Genomic DNA, 22,121 nt, shown 5'->3' with positions numbered 1-22,121 from the left:
CACCAACGTGATATCAGAAATAAAACATAACACCCAAAATAAAGCCTACATTTGTATTCTACTTTAACCCAGCACTCATTTGAGGCCCTCACTACAGCGGGTGTTTGAAGGCCACATCAGCAGCAGCATAAAAAAGGAAGACGGCATAGGAGCATCTTTGCTGGGTGCACTGACTGACACGGGAATGTGGATCAGCCTCGCCCTGCATGCTTCTCAGTGTCTGTGTGTGTGTGTGTGTGTGTGTGTGTGTGCGTGTGTGTGCACCTTCCCCTCCCTGTGAGGGAATGCTGGTATTATAAAAATCAGCCTGCTGCTACTACTCACCTGTCAGGTATAGCCGACAATGACTCACACTCTAATTGCTGTCTTTTCACTGCTAGATCACCATCAAGGGAATCAGCCATTTTTGGGAGCTTAAACTTGTGTCAATTGACCCCAGGCCTCACTGTAAGGCAGCCAAACCATGTGACATCTCCCAGCCAATCAGAAAAGACTGGCACAGACGAGAAAGACTTTCAAAATCAAATGCAGTGAAGCGAAACTATATTATTTATTAATTATTGTGTACTATAAATTAATCAAAAGGAATATTTTATATTATTAATATAGAGATGGTTAAAACATTTTATGACGATATTATATCATATATTATATTATATTATATTATATACGTGAAAATATTAATTTATTCGGAAGAAAATGTAATTTATATTATATATATATATTTAATTTACATATTTATTATTCTTTTTTTAAAGAACACTTAACTTTTAATAATGAGTGACTATTAGTACTAGTGCAGAATTTTAAGACAATGAAATGGTAAAATAATTAAGCCGAATAATTACAAAATAATAAAAAATAATAATTTAGAATCATTTTCAAAAAACATTTTAATTTTAAGCATTACAATTATTCTCCTAATTAACATGCAGCAATATAATACAGTTTCAATATACATTTTTTTTTATTTAAAAATATATTTTGAATAATTTTCTCTTAATTTTTTTTTTTTTTTTTTTACTGTAGTGAGGATTTTTTATTTAATTTGAACAAAAGAAAAAACTAGTCGTAGGGTACAGGTTGGTGTTTTCCAAATATTGTTCATCAAAAACTCAGCAAAAGGTGCGATTCTACGTGCTTTTATTGTCTATGTTGTGAAGAAATGTGTTGAGTTTTTTAGGTTTACTTGAAGCCTTTTAGTGGCATGGAAGAGCCAGTGCGTGTTTAAAAGGGATCAAGTTGGGTGGGGTGGCCAAGATTGAATTACACAATGCCAAATCTGCCCTGGGGGGGCCTGACTTGTTTTTTTTGTTGTCTGTTTTCCTTCTTTTCTTCTGTTCTCGCTATTCTCCTCTCACATAATGTGTGTGTGTAGCAAGTGTGGACCGTGTGAGGGGGTTCCCACTTGAGCCTGCGGCCACCTGAGTGTTTGCGCGCACGCACGCACACACACACACACACACACACACACACGTTAAGAATGTTCTTCAATGCAGCAAATAGTTCTGCAATTGTCATAATGGGTTTATTGAGTCAGTTTTCAGCAGGGGTTTGATGTTGCTTACAAGAGGGACCACTTTGCTTGATGGCCTCACGCAGCATCGGCGTCAACGTGGGGGGAAAAAACTGACCAAAAAGATACACATTTGTAACAAACTATACTGTATATTCATTGATTAGCAGTGCATTGGTATTTGGCTTTATGTAAACATTTGTACTACAAGTATACTAAACTTCTTCATGCACTAAAGCGTCCAATACAATCATGCACGTGGAGAAAACACATCAAACACATTGGCCGTTCAAATCAATACAGAGAAGTACGAGGGCCACACTAAAAAGATCAAAGCATAATGATGCGACCGCAATAAAGCTGAAATATGATTATAATGACAATGGATTGAAACATTATTATGAGAACAAAGTGGTCATTTTGCCAGAAATAAGTTGTATTATGGGATGTAAGGTGGTCATCCAAATCCTCATATTAGGAGGAACAAAATGTCATTTTGTGGGATTACTACTGGATGTTTAAGAACATTTATTTTTTAGAATCTAAAGGGACTATGTTTTTTTGAACGTAGATAAAATGGTAATAATACGAGGGTCGATTTAAGAGAATAACGTTTTAATATTTGGAGAGAAAAGTTCTAATTTGACAAGAATTGGCGTAATAGCACAAAGGAGGGAAAACAGAGAGAAGCTGTTATTACAGAAAAACTTGTCATTTAAATATAGAAAGTTGAAATATAAAGCTAGAAACAAGAAACACATTTTTTAAAAATTAAATTGTTGTATTACAAGAAAAACTTTACAAAAACATTTGAGAATAAAGTTGTAATACTATGAGAAAAAGTTGTAATTTGACAAGAACGGGCGTAATATTACAAGGGGGGGAAAAAGAGAGAGAATAATTTTTTTTTTTTTAAATTCTAATTCCCCAAAAACAAAGTTGGCATATTCTGGGAAAAAAGCTGTTCTAAGTGAATAGAAATGAAATATTACAAGAAAAATAGTTGTCATCTTAAAAGAATAAACTTGTCATGTGAGGAAATGTTCTAAATTTACAAGAATTGTCGTCATATTTTAGAAAAAAAATGATAGAGACAATAACGTTTTAAGATGACAGAAAAAATGTTCTAATTTTAAAAACAAAAATTGGAACATTAAGTGAATAAAACTGTAATATTACAAGAAAAATGTTGACAAAAATTGCTGCAATATTACGAGAAAAAACGTTGTAATTTAAAGAGAATACAATTTTAATAGTCCATGGAAAAAAAATTAAATTAAAACAATATTTGGGGGAAAAAATAATTTTAAGTGAATAAAATTGTCATTTTCAAGAAAACAGCTGTAGAATTAAAAATAAGGTTGTCATATTTACATGAGTAAAGATCGATATTATAAGAAAAAAAAGGTGCTGTTTTACGTGGATAAAAGTGGTAACACTTGGTAGCACATGAAGACAAAAATGTTCCTTTTCAGAGAATAAAGATGTAGTGGACAAAAACATAACATTTTAAGTACATCAAATTGTATGTAAAAAAAAAATAAAAAATAAAAAAATCTTACGAGCAAAACGCTGTCATGTGAAAAGCAAAGCCGTGACATGACAGGAAAAACCCTGTTATTTTTATAAAAATAGTCATAACATTACAAAAAACACATTCTATTTGAACATGAATTGTTGCGACGTCGTGATAAGAAAGTTCTAATTTCCTGTGAATCAAGTCGGAATATGACATTCCCAAGATAAATCCATGATATTAGGAGGGGAAAAGACATGACATGTACTTGTGGAAATTACCACTTTTCCTTGTACTATTACAACTTTTTTAGATTTTTATACACAAGTAGATTATTTTCTTTTCACTGTGGCCCCAATAGTCCCATGTAAAACATGCACACACACACACACACACACACACACACACACACACACACACACACACACTTTCTCTCTTCATGGAGAAGCTTGAAACATTTCTCTCTCTTACTACAAAGACATTCTTTACTACTTTGGCTATAAATATATAATAGTCACGCTTATAATAATAATAATAATAATAATAATAATAATCATGTAAGACATCTCAATAAAGCTTTTAAGAAACACATTGTGCAATAAAAGACAAACTGCTTTTTTTGGCGGAGGCCATATTGGTATAAAATATACAAGTAACAGTGGCTGTTGTTGAAGATATAAATAAGAGCACGTTTAAAAAGCTAACAATACACATGATTTGGACCAGGTGTGCCTCTTCAGAGCAGGCTCAGGTCCAGGTACTGTGCCGCAGGCTTGCTCACCAGGCTGGGGAGGGACACCACAGGTGGGTCGCCTCCGCCCGATTGGCCCATCAGGCTGCTGCTGAGGAGGGAAAGCGGCTCCACGGGAGTCTGGACATTTGGGAAAGATGGAAGAGGATTAACACGGTGTAGAGTAGGGCAACATACTTTAGGGCAGGGGTGTCCAAACTTTTTCCAGTGAGGGCCACACACTGAAATATGAAAAGATGAAAGGGCTATTTTGTAAGAAGTTATGGATATATTTGTGAAAAACTGCATCCCGGCGTTGTGACATACAGTACAGCAGGTGAAAAAGCATACTGGTAGTATCAACTTCGCTCTTTCTTTCCCCCCATTTTTGCAGTTTTTTCCCCCCAAATATTTCAACTTTCTTCTTAAATAATCTTTATACATTTTCTTCTCGTAATATTTTGACTTTATTCCCAAAATATTATAACTTTTCCCCAACGTACATTTTCCAAAAATGACAACTTTATTTTGTTTTGTTTGTACTACAACTTACAGTCTTTAATATCTCAACTTTATGCTACAAAAATGATAATCAATTCTAATCATATTACAACATTTTACACTTTATTCTCAAAACTACAGCTCTTTTTTGCCCCATTTCTGCTTTTTTTTTTTTTTGCCAACTATTGCAACTTTCTTCTTGTCAATTTTCTTCTCATAATTCGGACTTTATTCTCATAACATAACTTCTTTCGCAAACTAACTTTTCCCAAAATGCCAACTTTATGAATTACTTTGTAATTACTACTACTAAAATGATGTTTTTTCCTCACATTATTCTTGTAAAATTACGACTTTTTCTTGAAAGAATACAACTTTTTAATATTTATCCATCCATCTTCTATGCCGCTTATCCTCATTAGGGTCGCGGGCATGCTGGAGCCGATCCCAGCTGACATCGGGCAAGAGGCAGGGTCCACCCTGGACTGGTGGCCAGCCAATGGCAGGGCACATATAGACAAACAACCATTCACACTCACATTCATACCTATGGACAATTTAGAGTCTCCAATTAACCTAACATGCATGTTTTTGGAATGTGGGAGGAAACCGGAGTACCCGGAGAAAACCCACACACACACGGGAGAACATGCAAACTCCACACAGAAATGCCCAACGGAGATTCGAACCCAGATCTTCCCGATCTCCTGACCGTGTGGCCAACATGCTAACCACTAGGCCACCATGCGACCTACAGCTTTTTAATATTTTACTAAAAATATTTCATATTTTGACTTTATTCTTTAAAAATTACTCTTGATTTTTTTCCATTTTTGCTGTTTTTTTTTTTAGTTTTGTTATATTTTTAGAAAGTGGCACGGGCCAATAAAAAACAGCAGCCGGCCGCAAATGGCCCCCAGCCCGTACTTTTGTTTAGGACCTTAACAGATGTTCATCCTCACCTGAAAGCATGCATCAGTGGATAATTTTACACCCGGAAGCTTACAAGGCTTCGGAATTGCCTTAAAATGGACTCAAAATCAAACCAAGTTTATACAATTTGGCAGTGAAAAATATGTCTCTAATGTCGCTAAAACCAAAAGCCAAATTGCCGTCATGCGGCTATCTCACCAGACATCAGCTCAATCAGCATCGGCAGGAAAAACTCCAGAAGTCCATTTTGCTTTTTCACATTTTTGTGTTTGTTGTGACGCTACCACAAAAGGGTTGGAAAAGTGTGATGATAACCACAGAACCGGCAATGGAAATAAATGATCACAAGCAGTATACACGTCTCTCTCCTGGTTGCTTTAGTTTAGTTTAGACATCCCAAAAGTTGGACCATTTCGACAAAATTTGCGGTAAAAATATCGTCTCTAAAGTTGCACAAAAATTCAGTCATCAAAGCATCAACTCCGCCAGTGTGTTTAGCTTTTGATGTGTTTTTTTCCTGACGATGTTACCACAGAAGGAAATGTGATGATAACCATAGAACTGTACATGGAATTTAACTGTAACAGTACTATACTGTATCTGTCCTGGCTGCTCAGTAAAATATCGTGGTTGAAGTTCAAATGTCCTAAAAGTTTGGGCCAAAATTTGCAGTGAAAATACGACTCTAAAGTCGCACAAAAAAATCAGCGCTCAAACCATGTCGTGAGGCATCTAAAAATGATCAATGCTTTTTCTTTAGCTTTTTATGCTTTTTTTTGTGATGGCAAAGAGGAAAAGTGTGACGATAACCATAGAACTGAGAATGGAGCAACCAGAGCCACATAGTACACGCCTCTGTCCTGGCTGCTCAGTACAGTACCAGTTGTACACTTCAAATGCCCCAAATGTTGCTCCTGCTCAGGGCAATGTTGGCTTTAAAATAAAAGCACGGAAGTATTAACCTGGATTCTGCCATAGCGACTGATAAAACGCATTATTGAATTATTTTTTTTTTGTATTGTTAGCCACCGGAAGAAAGACGTACAAAAAAAGTCCAAACAGACAACAAAATGAGAGATGTTAGATATGAGCATAAAATATATGAAAAGAGAAGAAATTCAGGAAGTGGAAACAATCTTTATGATCACCCACTCTCCTCATGGCTCTGGCCAAAGTCACACGTAAATGTGCGAGCAATGGCTCGTTTTGGTTATGTCGACCACCGCTCACGTCGACATCGGTCAGCCAGTCTGAGGGGCGTCGACATAAATGGTCGTATTCCCTCTGGCGACCACTAAAAAGAGTCACGAGCCCTGACTGAACACAACGTCCCAACTCCAGTCCTCATAGCTCATCCATACCTGCCGCCCGCCTCAGAATCCTCTAAAGCACCCCCCCAAAAAAAGCCCAAGTCGAGTCAAGAGCACGCACGTGCCCATGGCTGTGCACGAGAGCATCACCTGGGGCGTGCTGCAGAGTGGGTGAGGGGAGGAATGATGGAGCCGGTGAGAAAACACAAGCATGACCCTAAAAGGACTCCAACATGGAGCTCCACCTTCAAGTTGAATTCATTATTTGTGCGTCATGACACATCGGAGGGTGTCTCCAGCCTCTTCCATGTCAACTTGGGCCCCTTGAACACAAGTCGAAGCAAGCACAAGTGTGGGCCAGTCGCAGAGCAGGGAGAGTAGACAGGATAAACTCGTTTGAGAGCCTCTAAGGCAAACACGGTGCGTCTGACAATACACACCCTCGACATCAGAAGACTTTTATTCCAACACTTGGATGCTATGGAGGCGTTCTGTAAATACTGCACGCATGCATGCATGCATGGATATGGTTACTGTGCATGGAGAATCTCACCTGATATCCCTGCATTGCATTAATCAGGTCTTTGCTGTTGTAGGTCAGACCCGGCATGCGCACCAACCCCCCAGGCATGGAGAGGGCAGAGGGGGAGGGGAAGAAACCTACAGTAGTGGGAGAACCAGGTGGGCTGGAGGAACAAAAGAAACAAAAAAAATAAGACAAGCTGTCATGAAAATCTTCAGTGCATGTAGATTAGCAAGGTCATTACAGCACAAGGAATATTCTCACCGATTTGCCATTTTTAAAAGGTTCTAATACCATAAAGTTCAGTTATTAACTACCTTTGTCCCAGAAGCTCACCTTGGTAAGACACAAGCCCCCCCACCCCCGCTTTGATTGGCTCAGCTACACTATCAGGTTTCCACTGAGGTTTGACAGGACGTAAAGCGTCAACACTCTCACTCACTTCTATCCAGCTAGCGAGTAGGCCATTGCACGGCGTGGTGGAGATGATGACAGACTGAGGCCTTGGAAATCAATTCAAGACTGCTAAATGTAAGCGTTGCTTAGCGGAGGAATCCCACAATTGCGTCCCACTGTGTTTATTTACTCAACTGCAGAGTGCACCGGGCATCTGTTTGTAGAAATGCTTGTGCTTGGGTGTAGTTCATCAGTCACTGATGTTTGCACTTGCTGCACAGATATACCATGCCCTTGTGTATGTTGACATGTTTTTTTCCACCTCAGTTCTTCTCTGTAGAACTCACCGTCAAGTTTCACGTTACTCCTATCTGTGATGTCATGCCATTTTTTGGTTAACCAAATAAGGGTGGAGTGTACTCGACTCTACCGCTTGGTGCACACGCTGCCATAGTGAAGCTAATTACAGCTACTTTGTGGCATCGCCTGTTATATTTTGGATGACGCACCCAGCAATTCATTGAGACCACATGACAATAGAGAAGCTATGTGAATGTTTACCTGGGATAATAGGCTGTGTAGTTCATGTAAAGCTGTGCTGATGAGGGGTAGTAGGCATGCCCCGGGTGTAGCGGGCGAGGAGCTAGCAACACCTGACCGAGGGGGGGGTAGAGGGCTGCAGCAGCGTCCGTCGGCAGGATAGTTGGAGTGGGGGTGAAGGAGTAGGACGGTGGAGATAGACCTAGAGGAGACCAGAGACAAAAGACTTAAATCAGGGGACATAGAGGCACGATTGTGCAGCGTGGTCATAGATGAGAAAGGAGGCACTCATGCATGTTTGCAGACAATGACCACCATTACTTACAGTAAGTGCTGTCTGCACACTGTAATGATGATGATGCAGCCGGGCTGGGGTGCATTCTAGATTTTGTCCTGTGCGTCTCTTCTCTACTTTGTGCAGCCGGTGGTCATTGTTTTCAATGTTTGCATGTAGGAGTTTTTGGTGTTGAAATCGGTATTTGGCTGTGGGCATTACATGTGGTGATAGAGAAGTGAAGACTTGCCCCAACATGACCACGTTTCTACCTACACATGTTGCTGTGTCCTGCTCACTTGTGTGATCATTAACACAAAGTCATATATATTTGGCCAAATGAGAATGAGTGTAAAGAAACCGCTTGTTGTGTATGATGTTAAGCTCCGCCCACCTTCCTTGAATTGATTAGGCAAGCACAATAGGCACACACGCCTAAGACTAACTGGTCAAACTGGAGCCACAGTTTGCTACATTTTTTTCCAAGTCATACTCATTTTTAATGGACACTTAAAACATAACAGTAAGAAGTGACAGTGAGTGATCAAAACGTGCTTCTGATGTCAACAACAGGATGAACCCCGATCTGATTCTGAACTGACAGACTCACATGAGAAAGACCGTCATGCATGCAGGACTAGCCAATAAATCACACTAATTTATCAAGCGGCACCACACAAAGACACACATACACACACACACACACACACACACACCGTTCTCACATACACACAAAGTTCTGAATCTCCTGGTTAGACCAGTATGTCCAGTCTCCCACAGTTCTAGATTGGTGAAAACCCAGCAACTCTGCCCCCCACGGCAGGAGCCCACCTACCCTGCAGGCCTGAAGCACCCCCAGCTCCCAGCAGCACTTACGTCTGGACTTACATGGCGGCGGGCTGAGCCCTGTCCCACTCCTGTTCCGGGTGTGTGTGAGTGCATGCGTGTGTGAGAGCGAGCCTCCCATCAGCACAAGGCCCATCTCTTCAGCGCTGCAGGGGAACACCTCCACGTAGCGGCTGTTGGGCCCGCGCTGGCAGGACATGACGTGCTTGTGGAGCTGCTGAGAGGCGGAAAGTGCTCTTTCTGCGGATGTCATCTGGATAAAGCAGTCGCCTGATGGACGACCCTGACAACACACACTCTTTTTAATAAAATAACCAATCACACATTCAGCTGTGCAGTTTTTGCACGCACCTGCTGATTGAGGACCATGTGCACGCCTTGCGGTCTAATGTCCTGGGTGAACTCTCCCAGGAAGGTGAGGATGTCCTCTATGCTCGCTGTGTAGGGCAACCCCCGTAGCCTCAGGCAGTCCCTCACGCTGACAGGAGGGGGCAGAAGAGACACAGTGGGCAGCACTGACAGCAAGGGGGCAGGGGCCACAGGAATTAGAGGGGCAGACGAGTACCGGTTCAACACCTACAACACAAAATGTGACATTTTCACTGTCAGTGACACTGTCTCCCTTAAACTAGAATGACACCCAGTAGAGCGCATACATCTGCCAAGTATCGATGGAAATCAGTGGGTAACTCCTTATTAAGACACGATGCCAATGATATTGATGGCATCACAATACAACAATTGGGTGGGTTTTCTCCCGGAACTCCGGTTTCCTTCCACATTCCAAAACATGCACGTTAGGTTAACTAGTGACTCTAAATTGTCCGTAGGTATGAATGTGAGTGTGAATGGTTGTTTGTTTATACTATATGTGCCCTGCGATTGGCTGGCGACCAGTCCAGGGTGTACCCCGCCTCTCGCCCAAAGTCCTGCATACCCCCGTGACCCTAATTAGGATATGCGGCATAAAAAATGGCTTATGTAAGGCTTCAAGAAAACAGATGATTTTTTGCGTAATCTTTCTAACCACTAAGAATGCATACAACTTGTTTTAAATCAGACTTTTCGTATGGGCTGAGACAGGCATTGTTGTCTAAGACAGAAGCTGGCTTGTTACGAACAGGACATCAGTATATTTGCATTTGTACAGGCCACCAATAAAAGTGCACACTCACAGAACAAGGTGCCGACATACAGCAAATGTGTAAAGTTGTAAGCTTATCAGCCCTTGGCAGTTGAATATCCTTGTTTTCTTTATGCAGGCAGTGAAGGAAAAAGGAGTAAGAACTCCACAAAGAATGAACAGAGGACAAAGGTATACTGTAGCTACTACAGGCACACTAAAGGTAAACACACAGTCCACCTTGCCATGCAAGTCCCCACCCTTAAGTTCTTCTTCCCAGCAAATAACAGAGCAGGAAAAAAAATGTCACACACCCAGTGGTGCAGTTCTCATCTGTCCCATCATCAATGTCTTTTAAAAAGGATCCAAAACCATCCATCTTCTATGCCGCTTATCCTCACTAGGGTTGTGGGTATGCTGGAGCCTATCCCAGCTGACTTCGGGCAAGAGGCGGGGTACACCCTGCACTGGTCACCAGCCAATCGCAGGGCACATATAGACAAACAAGCATTTACACTCACATTCATTATGGACAATTCAGAGTGTCCAATTAACCTAACATGCATGTTTTGGAATGTGGGAGGAAACCGGAGTACCCGGAGAAAACACACACATGCATGGGTGCAAACTCCACACAGAGATGCCCAACAAAGATTCAAACCCAGATCTTCCCAATCTCCTGACTGTGTGGCCAACATGCTAACCACTAGGCCACCGTGCAGCCCAGGATTCAAAACAAAAGGACAATTATAACATATAAATATATATATATAAAACAGCAACATACCTGTTGGACCTCTGCTGCTGTACTCTTAAATAGCTCTATATATCTTCTCCCCAGGATCTCCTTGTGTTTCCTGAGTGCACACTGGGCATGTTCATCACAGGCAAACAAGACGAAGGCGTCGCCAGTGGGACGACCGTCTGGGTAGCGTACGAATAGGATCCCTTCCTTCCCTCCGCTGACCGGACATGTGTCGTTGAGTGCGTCCGCTGGCGAGAAGAAGGCGAGCACCTGCTCGAGCGTGGCCGTGAAAGGAAGCCCTCGCATCCTCACTATGATCTGGTCCTCCCGGGACAGGAACATGGCTACTTCGTTGGACGTACCTGGAACAAAAACACATCACAACAAATAAATATATATTTATATCATGTTGTTTCTCCATGTTTGTTTAGAATAAGACTACAAGTCAATTGTGTGAAAATAATTGTTGATTCATCTTCCAACAATTGAGGAAAACTGGAGTGCACGACTTAGATGCTACCAGCAGAGGCGCTGTTGATTCAGTCCAAGCTAATTTGCTGTCTAAAGAAGTAAACTGAACAATCTTTGGGAAATTAAGTTACATCCTCTATGGCAGGGGTCTCTAAAATGCGACAGAAGGGAGATTTACACCCTGCAGCTTGTTTATCAGCCATCAGCATATTCCAAAAATAAAATTTGTTCATTATAATGAACAAATGAATGAATTAGATGGTACATTAATTTGCTTTATCACGTATATCACAAAGCACTGCTACACTGAGGAAGGACAAGGTCTCATTTGTTCTTTTTAGGTAACTTTTTGCCCTTCCTTTTGTCTCCCAAGCATGAGGCAAGCTCTTCTGAGACAGTGTGTCAAAGAAAAGGAAAGTGAAAGTGAAAAGTGAAGTGAAATTCGACATCAAAAGCGCCCAGAAAGGACGAAGCGCCGATCAACACATGGCAGCAAATGCCGTGACCGTCATCAAGCATAAAGATGGTATTGTTGAACATGTGAATGGCTCTACTACTGCCAAATGGACCGTGATAACTGAGAAGCTCAATTATTAAAGCTCATTGAGACATCCTCCTCCCAATAAGTCTCTCTCTCCCTGCCTTGCAACACCCCCTCCAGTGCACAGGACAACCACAAAAATAAAAGTACTGGTAAGTTGTTCTTTTTCATGATTGTGCCATGTAATTATTGTATTTAATCTTTCTATTGCTGTACTTTCAATGTCCTCCATGTGTTCTGTGTACAGTGTGAGTGACTTAGGTGTTAATTCAGGTATAATTTAACAATCAAGGAAATGTAGTCAAATGGTGATCTCTAGTAACCACTAAATTTCAGATTGTGATGGGACATGGCATACAGTGTACAAGAAGATGCTTTCATCGTATTACATAAGTGCTTGTTAGTCTCACCTCCTGCTATCTTCAGGAAGTCCTCTCCTGTTGCCTTGTAAACCTGCAATCAAAAGGCAGTTTTAGAATGACACACAGTGGCATGGTTTGCTTCTGGTGTGTTGATCCAGTGACAGATGACCTCTATGTATCTGTTGCCCATATGATGCTTATGTCTTAGCAGTGCCAGGTCTCGATGTTCTTCACTGATGAAACGAACAAGAGCCTCACCATTCCTCCTCCCCTGAGCGTTAAGGCACAACGCAGCCCCTCCTCTGTGAAACACAGAGCAAGACACAGTCAGACACATTTTGGCATGTAAGTTACAGTAGGACTCCTTGTGTTTATGGTAATGCACTAACTTGGCAATATTTAGTCCGCTGAAGAAGCGGGCGATGTCCTGGTCTGATGACTGCCAAGGCAACCCTCTGGCTCTGATTACCGTGTTGTCGTTTACTTTCTCCATTTTACTGCTACAAACAAATTAAAGTTGAGTTCAATGAGTGAACTTAGGGAAACAATAAGGCATGTTAGACTGGACTATACATGACTTACCAAGTACCAGTCTCAAACTTCTCATTAACTCTTTCCGGGTTTGAGAATGTGTGACCTGCAATCAAGAACTGCCTTCAGACATCTTATAAATATAACACCACATTCATAATAGCTCATCAAAGCTAGGCGTAAAAACAGAATACACCCTCACTGGACACCTTATAAAGGTACACCTGCACAATGTGATGAGATCCAAACACTCCTCCATTATGAAGTGGTTCCCAAACTTTTTACAGTGGCGTACCCCTTCAGACATTTGACCTGAAGCCATATACCGCCTACCCCTGCACACTTAAAAACATGTCAAATTTTATAGTGATTCCGGGTCAAAAATGTGTATTTTCCATGGTGACATTCTGATAAAGTTTGACATGAGCACTGATAAATAGATAAGTGATCAACCTGCATATCTTTTATTCCAGTCTGATGTTGGCATCCTTCTGTATGAATGGCTTGAATTTGAGCTTCACTTTTTTGTTCACGCTCGATGGCTACGATTTAAGTCAGCATATTAATTTTGTACCAAATTGAAGAGGAAAGTTGAACAATCACGATAAAGCAGTATCCAAAGTACAAAAATACATACAACCAACGATAAAGCCTCATTTTCGGGGAATCCCCGCTCACAGTGACAGTTTTTCACCGGTGCACCGTGCGGGGACTGGAACACCAATATAAAAGAAATCTTCAAGATGAAACACTCTTAATGGGGGGGGGGGGGGGGATCATTTAACTTATTTATTTGTTCATATAATGCACACAGAGCAATGAACTACTTCATGCTCTGTCTCCTTTCTGCTCCGTTCTCCTTGTGCTGTGAGGCGTTCAGGTGCACTCGTAATTGTGAGTGTTAGGTGATACAGAGAGCTATTCATGTAACCATATGTTTATTGATGTGTTTGTAGTTTGCACCGGTGTAGAACGACACTGCATGTTTCTGAGAGGTGTTTTTTGGGGTTATTTATTGGCATGGTACAGACAAAATATGAGATTATTATTAACAATCGTACACTGCAAATTACCCACAATAACAAAGAAATCAATACCCATCTGACATAAAATCAAATGTAAGCATTATTACTTAGGGCAGCATTTTTATCACACTGCTCTTATACGAGTCTCAAGCAGACTGTACCTAATGTTGTGGCCAGTGAGCGTAATTTAGATATATGGACGAAGACAATCTACATATGTATGTAGAACATAATGTGGTTTGTATAAGAGCAGCAACTAACCATTAGTATCATTATAGACTGCTTTAAATGAATTTCTGTTCCTCAGAAGCAGTGGTGCAAAGTGCTGTCCGAGGCCCATTTGGAGGGAAAAATAGAGCACAAAGGCACAACGTAAATAAAAAAAAAAGTTGAAATGTTGATACTAATATCTAATAACTGAACGCTTTGTCTTTAATATGTAACTTTTTTAGCCTTTTTACAAAATTAAAAAATATATATAAAAATATCAAAGTGGCTTGCTCCCCTTATCCTTTTTTCAGTATGCAGCCCTCTGTGGAAAAAGTCGCGCCTGATTTACACTTCATAGATTCATATTACAGTGACTCCCTGCACATTTGCATTTTTCAGCGTTTACGACCCTGTGAATTTGTGGATTTTTTAAATTTAAATTAAAAAATATATATATTTTATTAATATATATTTATTCATTTCATTGAAAAAGGCAGTTTTTTTTTCACAGAAAGCACATCTTATTCACCCTGTACATGTACCATTGTTAAAAAAAAAAGCCCACAGTTTTTGCATGATTATGTCATTCACATATGTTTTTTCATCAAGCGATTTCACACTTTCTTCGGCGGTCCATGAACGCACCATAGTTGCTATGAGAGGCAAAAGTGACCCACTTGCATGTAAAACCCACTTACAGTGAGGTGAACACAAGTTAATACATGATTCTAAGTTGTTACTGGAAAGCAGTGTGGATTATGGTCACGTGACTTGGAGACCCAGCAGCCTGCAGAACAGGGGGGCCTTATAATGCCGCTGCCGAAGTTGTTGCGCAAGCCCGTGACTCTGATTACGGTGACAACGGTCTGTGAACTTCCGTTGCAAGAGAACAACGGCAATTGAAGAGACAGGGTTCTGGGTCTGAATCTAATCTAACAATTACAACAGTCACTTATTGAAAATGTTGATCTGAAATCGGAAGAAAACGTCAACATCGAGCTACTAGGGGTATCAATTACTTACGGATTTACTGTATACAGGCGTCCTTCACAATATCGCAGTTCGAGCGCTCCCTCGCTATATCACGTTTTTTCAGAAATTAATTAATAAATTATCGCCTTTTCGTGGTAGACTGTGGTCTATTATTAGTCACACCATATTGCAATACAAATGATATGTAGTATTCTGGTCACCAGGCGACAATCATGACACAAAACATTGGAGACCTTACATTACCGTAACACTGCATGAAGTCATGAAGTCAGCCATGGCATGTCCGACATGATTGGTATTGGTTTGGGTTAATTTTATTTGAACATGTATGCAGCTTACAATGGAATACATCTCATGAATCATTTCACAGTTCCACAAGTCCAAAAGGAGTAGGAAGAAGCAAAACTTATTTAATCCCACCCCCCATCCATTCCACATCTCGTGCAGTGCATATTATTCACTTTCTGCATTCCATGTAATATTATTCCATATAATAATCGGTGTAATAATAGATAAATAATAAAAACAAGCATGACAGAACAAGTATAATAATCAAGACTCTTCTGCCTTGTATTTAGCAAACATCACCTGCTTGTATTGTTTTTTTGAATATGCTCATCTCGGTACATTGTTTCAGTTCCTTGCTCAATCCGTTCCATACTTGAATTCCGCATACTGAAATGCTGTGGGTTTTCAGTGTTGTTCTCGCATATAAGTGTTTTAAGTTTAATTTTCCTCTAAGATCATATTTCTCCTCTCTTATAGAGAAATACTGTATGACGTTTTTGGGTAACAAGTTAATTATTAACTTTATGCATTATTTTAGCTGTTTGAAAATTTACTAAATCAGCAAATTTTAATATCTGTGATTTTAAAAATAAAAAGGTTTGTATGTTCTCTATACCTGGCATTATGAATTATCCTCACCAAGCTTTTTTGCAGTACATTGAGTGAGTGAAGATTGCTTTTGTAATTATTGCCCCATATCTCATATATCAATAAGTTATAATATGGTAATACCAAGGAACAGTAAAATTACATTAAAAAAAACAAATTTTACTTTATTTAATATTGAAGTATTTCACGCCACCTTTTGTTGTATGTTTTTGATATTAGATTTCCAACTAATTCTTTCGTCTCTTATGATCCCCAGAAATGTATTTTCTTTCACTCTTTCAATATCCACTCTGTTTATTTGTATTTGATCGTACTTAGCCTTTCTGCTATTTCCAAAAAGCATTATTTTAGTTTTACTTAAGTTCAAGGATAAAATGTTTTTATCAAACCATGACTTTAATATGACCATTTCATCCTTGAACTTTTTAAGGAGTTCTTGTGTGCTTTCCCCAGAACAAAAGGCAGTGGTATCATCCGCAAATAATACCAACTTTAAATCCTTTGTCACATTACAAATGTTGATATCCAAATTGAACAGTTTTGGTCCCAACATTGACCCCTGGGGTGCTCCACACGTGATATTTAAACTTGCAGATGTGTATTCTCCTAGCTTTACAAATTGCTTCCTTTTAGCTAGGTAGCTTTTAACCCAATTCAAAACTAATCCTCTGATTCCGTAACTTTCAAATTTTGTTGTTAAAATGTTGTGATTAATTGTATCGAAGGCTTTTGTAAGATCCATGAATACTGCAACTGCACACTTTCTGTGGTCTATACCATTAGTAATTTCCTAAAAAAATTTCCTAAAAAAAAAAAAAAAAAAAAAAGTAATTTCCTATGTGATTTGAATCAGTGCCATAGAAGTTGAAATGTTAGCTCTATATCCGTATAGACTACCTGCTAGTAATTCATTCTTATTAATAAATTTGTCCAACCTGTTATTAAATAGCTTCTCGATAATTTTGGAAAATTGGGGTAATAAGGAAACTGCTCGGTAATTTAAATTTAAATTCATGTTTATCTCCATTTTTTTAAATTGGAACCACTTCAGCTATTTTCATTTTGTTATGAAATTTTTGGAAAAGTTTTGGAATTTCTTCTTCCAGTTTTGGTCCAATATTTACTAAATAGTTGTTAAACATTTCAACTACCTCATTCATATCATCCTTACTAAAATAGTGAGGGTAGTCTGCTTTCTTAGTGCTGTTCCTTATATGTACTCCTATTTAAGATGCCCCAAGTTGCTGTAATGTTATTTTTATTCTTATCTACTAAATTAGATTCCCTTCAAAAGATTCCCTTTTGAACACTCTATATTGGTATTGGTTTCATTCATTTTGAACATGCATACAAGTTACGTTGGAATACTGTACATCACATTGTACGATTCACAGTTCCACATGTCCACAGAGGAGTAGGAAAAAGCAAAGCTTATTTAATCCTACCCTTTCACATCAGTTACAATACAATTGTTCACCCCAGCATTCCAAATTTATCCCTTGCCAATTATAAATACATAATGCACACTGATAAGGTTAATAGTTGACAGACACCTAGTTGGATAATGAGTGAGTACAGTCAATAAACTCAAAAGACATGAAGAGATACTAGTACTTGTATGTGCAAGTGATTAAACATAGTATTTTATTACTCAGTAGTTCAGGACTCTTCTTCCTTGTACTTTGTAAACATCAACTGTTTGTATTGTTTCTTAAATAGGTTAATTCTAGTACATTGTTTGAGTTCCGTTCCATAATTTACAGAAATGCTGAAGGTTTTCAGCGTTGTTCTTGCGTATGAGCGTTTTAAGTTAAATTTTCCCCTAAGGTCATATTTCTCGGAAGAATTGTATTACGTTTTTTGGGTAACAGGTTACTGTTTGCTTTATACATAATTTTAACTGTTTGAAAGTTTACCAAATCAGCAAGTTTTAATAATTGTGATTTTAGGAATAGAGAATTTGTGTGTTCTCTATCAGCGGCATTATGGATTATCCTAAAGGATCTTTTTTGTAGCACGGTTAACGAGTGAAGTGTACTTTTATAATTATTTCCCCATATCGCCATGCAATAAGTTAGATATGGTAATACCAGAGAGCAATAGAGAGTATGGAGTGATTTTTTAGTTCAGGACAAATTTCGCTTTATTCAATATTGGAGGTATTTCTTCCCATTTTGACGTTGTATATTTTTAATGTGAGATTTCCAGCTCATATTATGATAGAGTGAAAAAAAAAGTTATCCTGCTATTCCGTGTGGAAGTAATAATTATTTTTTTCTCCCTTAAGTTTAGAAGAAATCAATTTGAGCCTAACTGGTTAGCTCACTATCTCCTTACCTTGCTGGCTAGTGGTCGTCTTGAGTCCCTGCAGCATGTGTTGTAAACAATGAATAATAAAAGTGTATTAGTGGCTAAAGGCGTGTTATTTTATGTCTACAGGGTTCTAATAATGTAAAAAAAAAAGATATTTAGAAAGTATTAAACAGGTCTTCTATGCTCTAACTACAAAAATATGAATTTTATTAACATTGAAATCTATATCACGGAAATTTATTTACCACTGTCTGGTCTGGAACCAATTAACCTCTATAAATGAGGGACAATAGCAAAGTACCAGAGGTGGGAGAAAGTGGAGAAAGTCTCAAGTCTTTAATACCAAGTCTCCAGTCAAATCTCCAGTAAAGACTTGCAAGTCCAAGTCATCATTCACGCCCACATTCATACTTATGGACAATTTAGAGTCTCCAATTAACCTAACATGCATGTTTTTGGAATGTGGGAGGAAACCGGAGTACCCGGAGAAAACCCACGCACGCACGGGGAGAACATGCAAACTCCACACAGAGGTTCCCAACGTTGATTCGAACCAAGTCCAAAGTCATAGGCTTAAAATTTTTTAGTCCTTACAAGTCATAAGCGCTGTTACGGGTACCAAATAAAATGCCACGACCTTGTAATTTGTGAATGCAAATAAAATGATTCTCGGTAGCATGTTGACACATCCTGGTGTTGATCACTGCCACTTTCCAACAGTCTGGTGCTCACAGAAATGTAGGCCACACCCTCGTTTGTTCTAAAAAAATGATTGGACGTTAATAGATGCATTCAACGAGGCAGATTCTGAGGGAAAATTTGGTGTCTTGTTTGCTATGACATTATAATGGCCTCGTTACTTTGAATGGGGACACGTTTTACTGAAATTTTACTGACACTCACTGAAAATCTCAAGTATTTTCAAGTCATTAGACTAATACTCAGAGCCAAGTCCCGAGTCATTGATGTCAAAGTCCAAGTCAAGTTGCAAGTCTTTGATGATATTGTCAAGTCGAGCCCAAAGTCATCAAAATTGTGACTCGAGTCTAAGCCGCATGTCTCGAGTCCACACCTCGGCAAAGCACTGCATTGTACTTTGGGTATTAAAACCTAAGCATTAGAGAACTTCACTTATGTGAAACTGCGCACCAAATGAATTATTTAAAATGCTTTGGCTCAAAATTTGAATAGCGTTTGAATAATAAACAGCAGGCCCATGCATCATTTTCATAAAATCTTGCACCTTAATTAGTTCCCATTGTGTACAATTGGGTGTGGTACTCACATAATGGCTCAGAAAGCAGGGTAAGTACAATGTTGGCCATAATCTGGACCTGTTGCACTGCTACTTCTGGAGGCAAAGTGTCTGATGGATCCCTTGTGCCCACTTCTGCTGGTATACTTAAAGCTGAAGAGGGGGCTCAGTCAAGGAAATGTCATGAGGAATAAGAACAAATAATGAAATGGATAAGACATGAGTGAGTAAAGTGAGTGCTTGCCCTGTTAGTTACTGTAAGCACACTTTAACTGCTCAGTAAGGTGCTGACTATTTGCATTTCAAAACTTCCATCATTTTTAGCATGGTGACAAACAGCAGTGTCAGATCATGACAGGCATGCAAAGGATACACTCTGCCATGGTGTATACATCCAAAGCCTTAAGGTTAGATGAGGGGAAGTGCGTCTTGAACTCTTTCTGAAGGTCAAAGAAGGAGTAGAAGCATTCTGGGATCAGGATGTTCTAGAAGGGGGAAACACATAATGAGGTTGCAAAGAAGCACCTCATCAACAACTTCCTTTTTTACAATAAGTTTGTTTATTTAAGTGTCTTCTAGGCTGTGGTGTTTGAAGATGTGGGAAAATGTGAGCAGAAACATTGTGTGCTCAACTGTGGTATGTGCATGGGTGTGTTCCCATCATCGAGACTGCATGAGCAAATTCAAGCAGGAACACACACATGTATGCAAGCGAAAGGTTACTGCAGCAGTTAGAGTGCACATCCTCCTCGGCTGTGGGGCGTTCACCCACCCAGCCCGCTTACCTTGCTGGCGGCCTCGGGGTGAACAACTTGACGGATATGGAGCTGCCCGTCTGTACATAAACACACTGACGTGCCTGCACCTGCGCTGTTCACTTCATTTGTCAGCTGGAGATGGAACTGCAAAGACAAAGTTTTTTTTTTTTTTTTTTTTTTTTTTAAACAAACACTGAGAACATGGTCCATATCCAAAAAATGTTGGTTGTACTTATTATTACCATATTTAAAGCAGTTTCAAGGCTGTTTGCGTTAAAGACACAATCTGCTCCGGATCCATTTTCTTCTTCTTCGACAATCTCCGTCACCACATCCTCCGGTTCTTTTGCCTCGATGGAGTCTGACACTTCAGGCTTAATCAGCAGCTCGTTCACCTTGCCCAACTTTAGGACAAAGACAAAGAAGAAAACAGGACAAACATGTAAAGCTAAGGGATAATTGGTAAATAGCTGTAACAAGACCATGCAGCTGAAATGTGATAAATAATTATTTGACTGCTTCGCTAATTAAATAACTATCATAACAGAAAAACAAATGTCAGACTTGAAACTAAAGAATAAACCGGCTTTATTGATGGCATATAACTGTAATATAGTCATGTATCATCACTTATTACCTCACTATAAAGCCAATATGTACCTAATACACACAATATATTGCCATCTGAACACTTTTAAAAAGCATATTAGTAGATTAAAGAAAATCAAACTTCAGGTGACAATAACAATGTAAATATACTTGTATACAGTACCAGTCATAGGTTTCGACACACCATCCCATTGTAAGGCATGACGAGTGTGTCCTAACTTTTAACTGGTCGTGTACATGTAAAATTACATAGCCCATGTTAAAACAATATGGGTACTTATTAACATCAAGTGCGTACAGGACAGTAAGGCTATTTATCATTTCTGGATCAAGTCTGCATGTAATACACATGCTCTTCAAAGCACATTTAGCATCTTATCTCATGCTAGCATTTGACTTTGTCTCCAAAATGAAGCCAAATTAGCAGCCTAGTTACGTACTTGAAAGGTTAACTTGTAGTCATTCCTTTCCAAGAACATTATAGTATTATCGGGGAAAGACGTTATTTATTTAAAAAAAAAAAAGTCTACCTTTTTGTTATTTACATCCACCTGCTGCCACACCAGCCGCACTAATTCCTTCTCGTCGGACCCCAGCAGCTCTCCACCGGCGCCAGATGTGGCGGCGCACAGCACCACCAGGTAGTCTACCTGCGCCGTCATTTGAGGACCACAAGGGACGTCCAAATACTACACCAAAGTCAATCGGAGCAGCTACGTCCGCACGTGAAGGCTAGAGGAAACAAACACCTGTGACACCTGAGCGCATAGGTGAGCTCCGTGGGTCCAGAGTTTGTCAGCGTGGCTCAGCGTTTTCTTTACGTGAAGCCACCCGCAGCCACCATCGCGGAGTAATAATGGCTGAAAGTTGGCCGTTTTTGTAGTGGAGCTTCTACCTGTGGGGTCACGTGACTCCCTACCTGCCGCCTCCCCTCTCTCCTTCAGGCGGTGTGCAGGTTAGGACGTGGCACACGAAGGACACGAAATACTTTTAAAATTAATATAATTCATGTATATGTTGATGCAATTTTAAATGAACGCGGGCGGCGGGGTTCTAATGCGTTTTTAAAAGTACATGCGAAGCTTATTTCAATATAAGCCTTTACACGATTTATTTCAACCATCAAGAAAATACATTTTAAAATATAAAATTACTAAGATATGTTTATCACAACACACACTCAAGAATTATGGTAGCACAATT

At 39.5% G+C, this 22,121-nt stretch overlaps 1 protein-coding gene across 6 annotated transcripts; it reads right to left on the bottom strand.

The window, feature by feature from the left end:
* Positions 1-1,522: 1,522 nt before the first annotated feature.
* Positions 1,523-21,793, bottom strand: esrp1 (epithelial splicing regulatory protein 1). 6 transcript variants are annotated; one of them, XM_054782940.1, is made up of 15 exons: positions 21,449-21,793; positions 20,552-20,713; positions 20,337-20,453; positions 19,925-20,036; positions 19,582-19,704; positions 12,910-12,964; positions 12,717-12,824; positions 12,497-12,629; positions 12,376-12,418; positions 10,996-11,315; positions 9,437-9,661; positions 9,116-9,383; positions 7,987-8,167; positions 7,060-7,192; positions 1,523-3,903 (listed from the first exon to the last, which is right to left on the bottom strand). In XM_054782940.1, the coding sequence occupies exons 1-15, from the start codon at positions 21,578-21,580 to the stop codon at positions 3,769-3,771; spliced, it is 2,247 nt and encodes a 748-aa protein (XP_054638915.1). In that variant the 5' UTR covers positions 21,581-21,793; the 3' UTR covers positions 1,523-3,768. The 6 variants fall into 6 exon arrangements, with proteins under 6 accessions (XP_054638915.1, XP_054638914.1, XP_054638916.1 ...); XM_054782939.1 differs by having other exon boundaries at positions 12,717-12,827; positions 21,449-21,792; XM_054782941.1 differs by having other exon boundaries at positions 9,128-9,383; positions 12,717-12,827; positions 21,449-21,792.
* Positions 21,794-22,121: the final 328 nt, after the last annotated feature.

Source organism: Dunckerocampus dactyliophorus, chromosome 7 (assembly GCF_027744805.1).
Source record: "Dunckerocampus dactyliophorus isolate RoL2022-P2 chromosome 7, RoL_Ddac_1.1, whole genome shotgun sequence".
Taxonomy (NCBI): domain Eukaryota; kingdom Metazoa; phylum Chordata; class Actinopteri; order Syngnathiformes; family Syngnathidae; genus Dunckerocampus; species Dunckerocampus dactyliophorus.
Note: the sequence above shows the minus strand (reverse complement) of the source record. Positions and strands in the feature narration are given on the sequence as shown.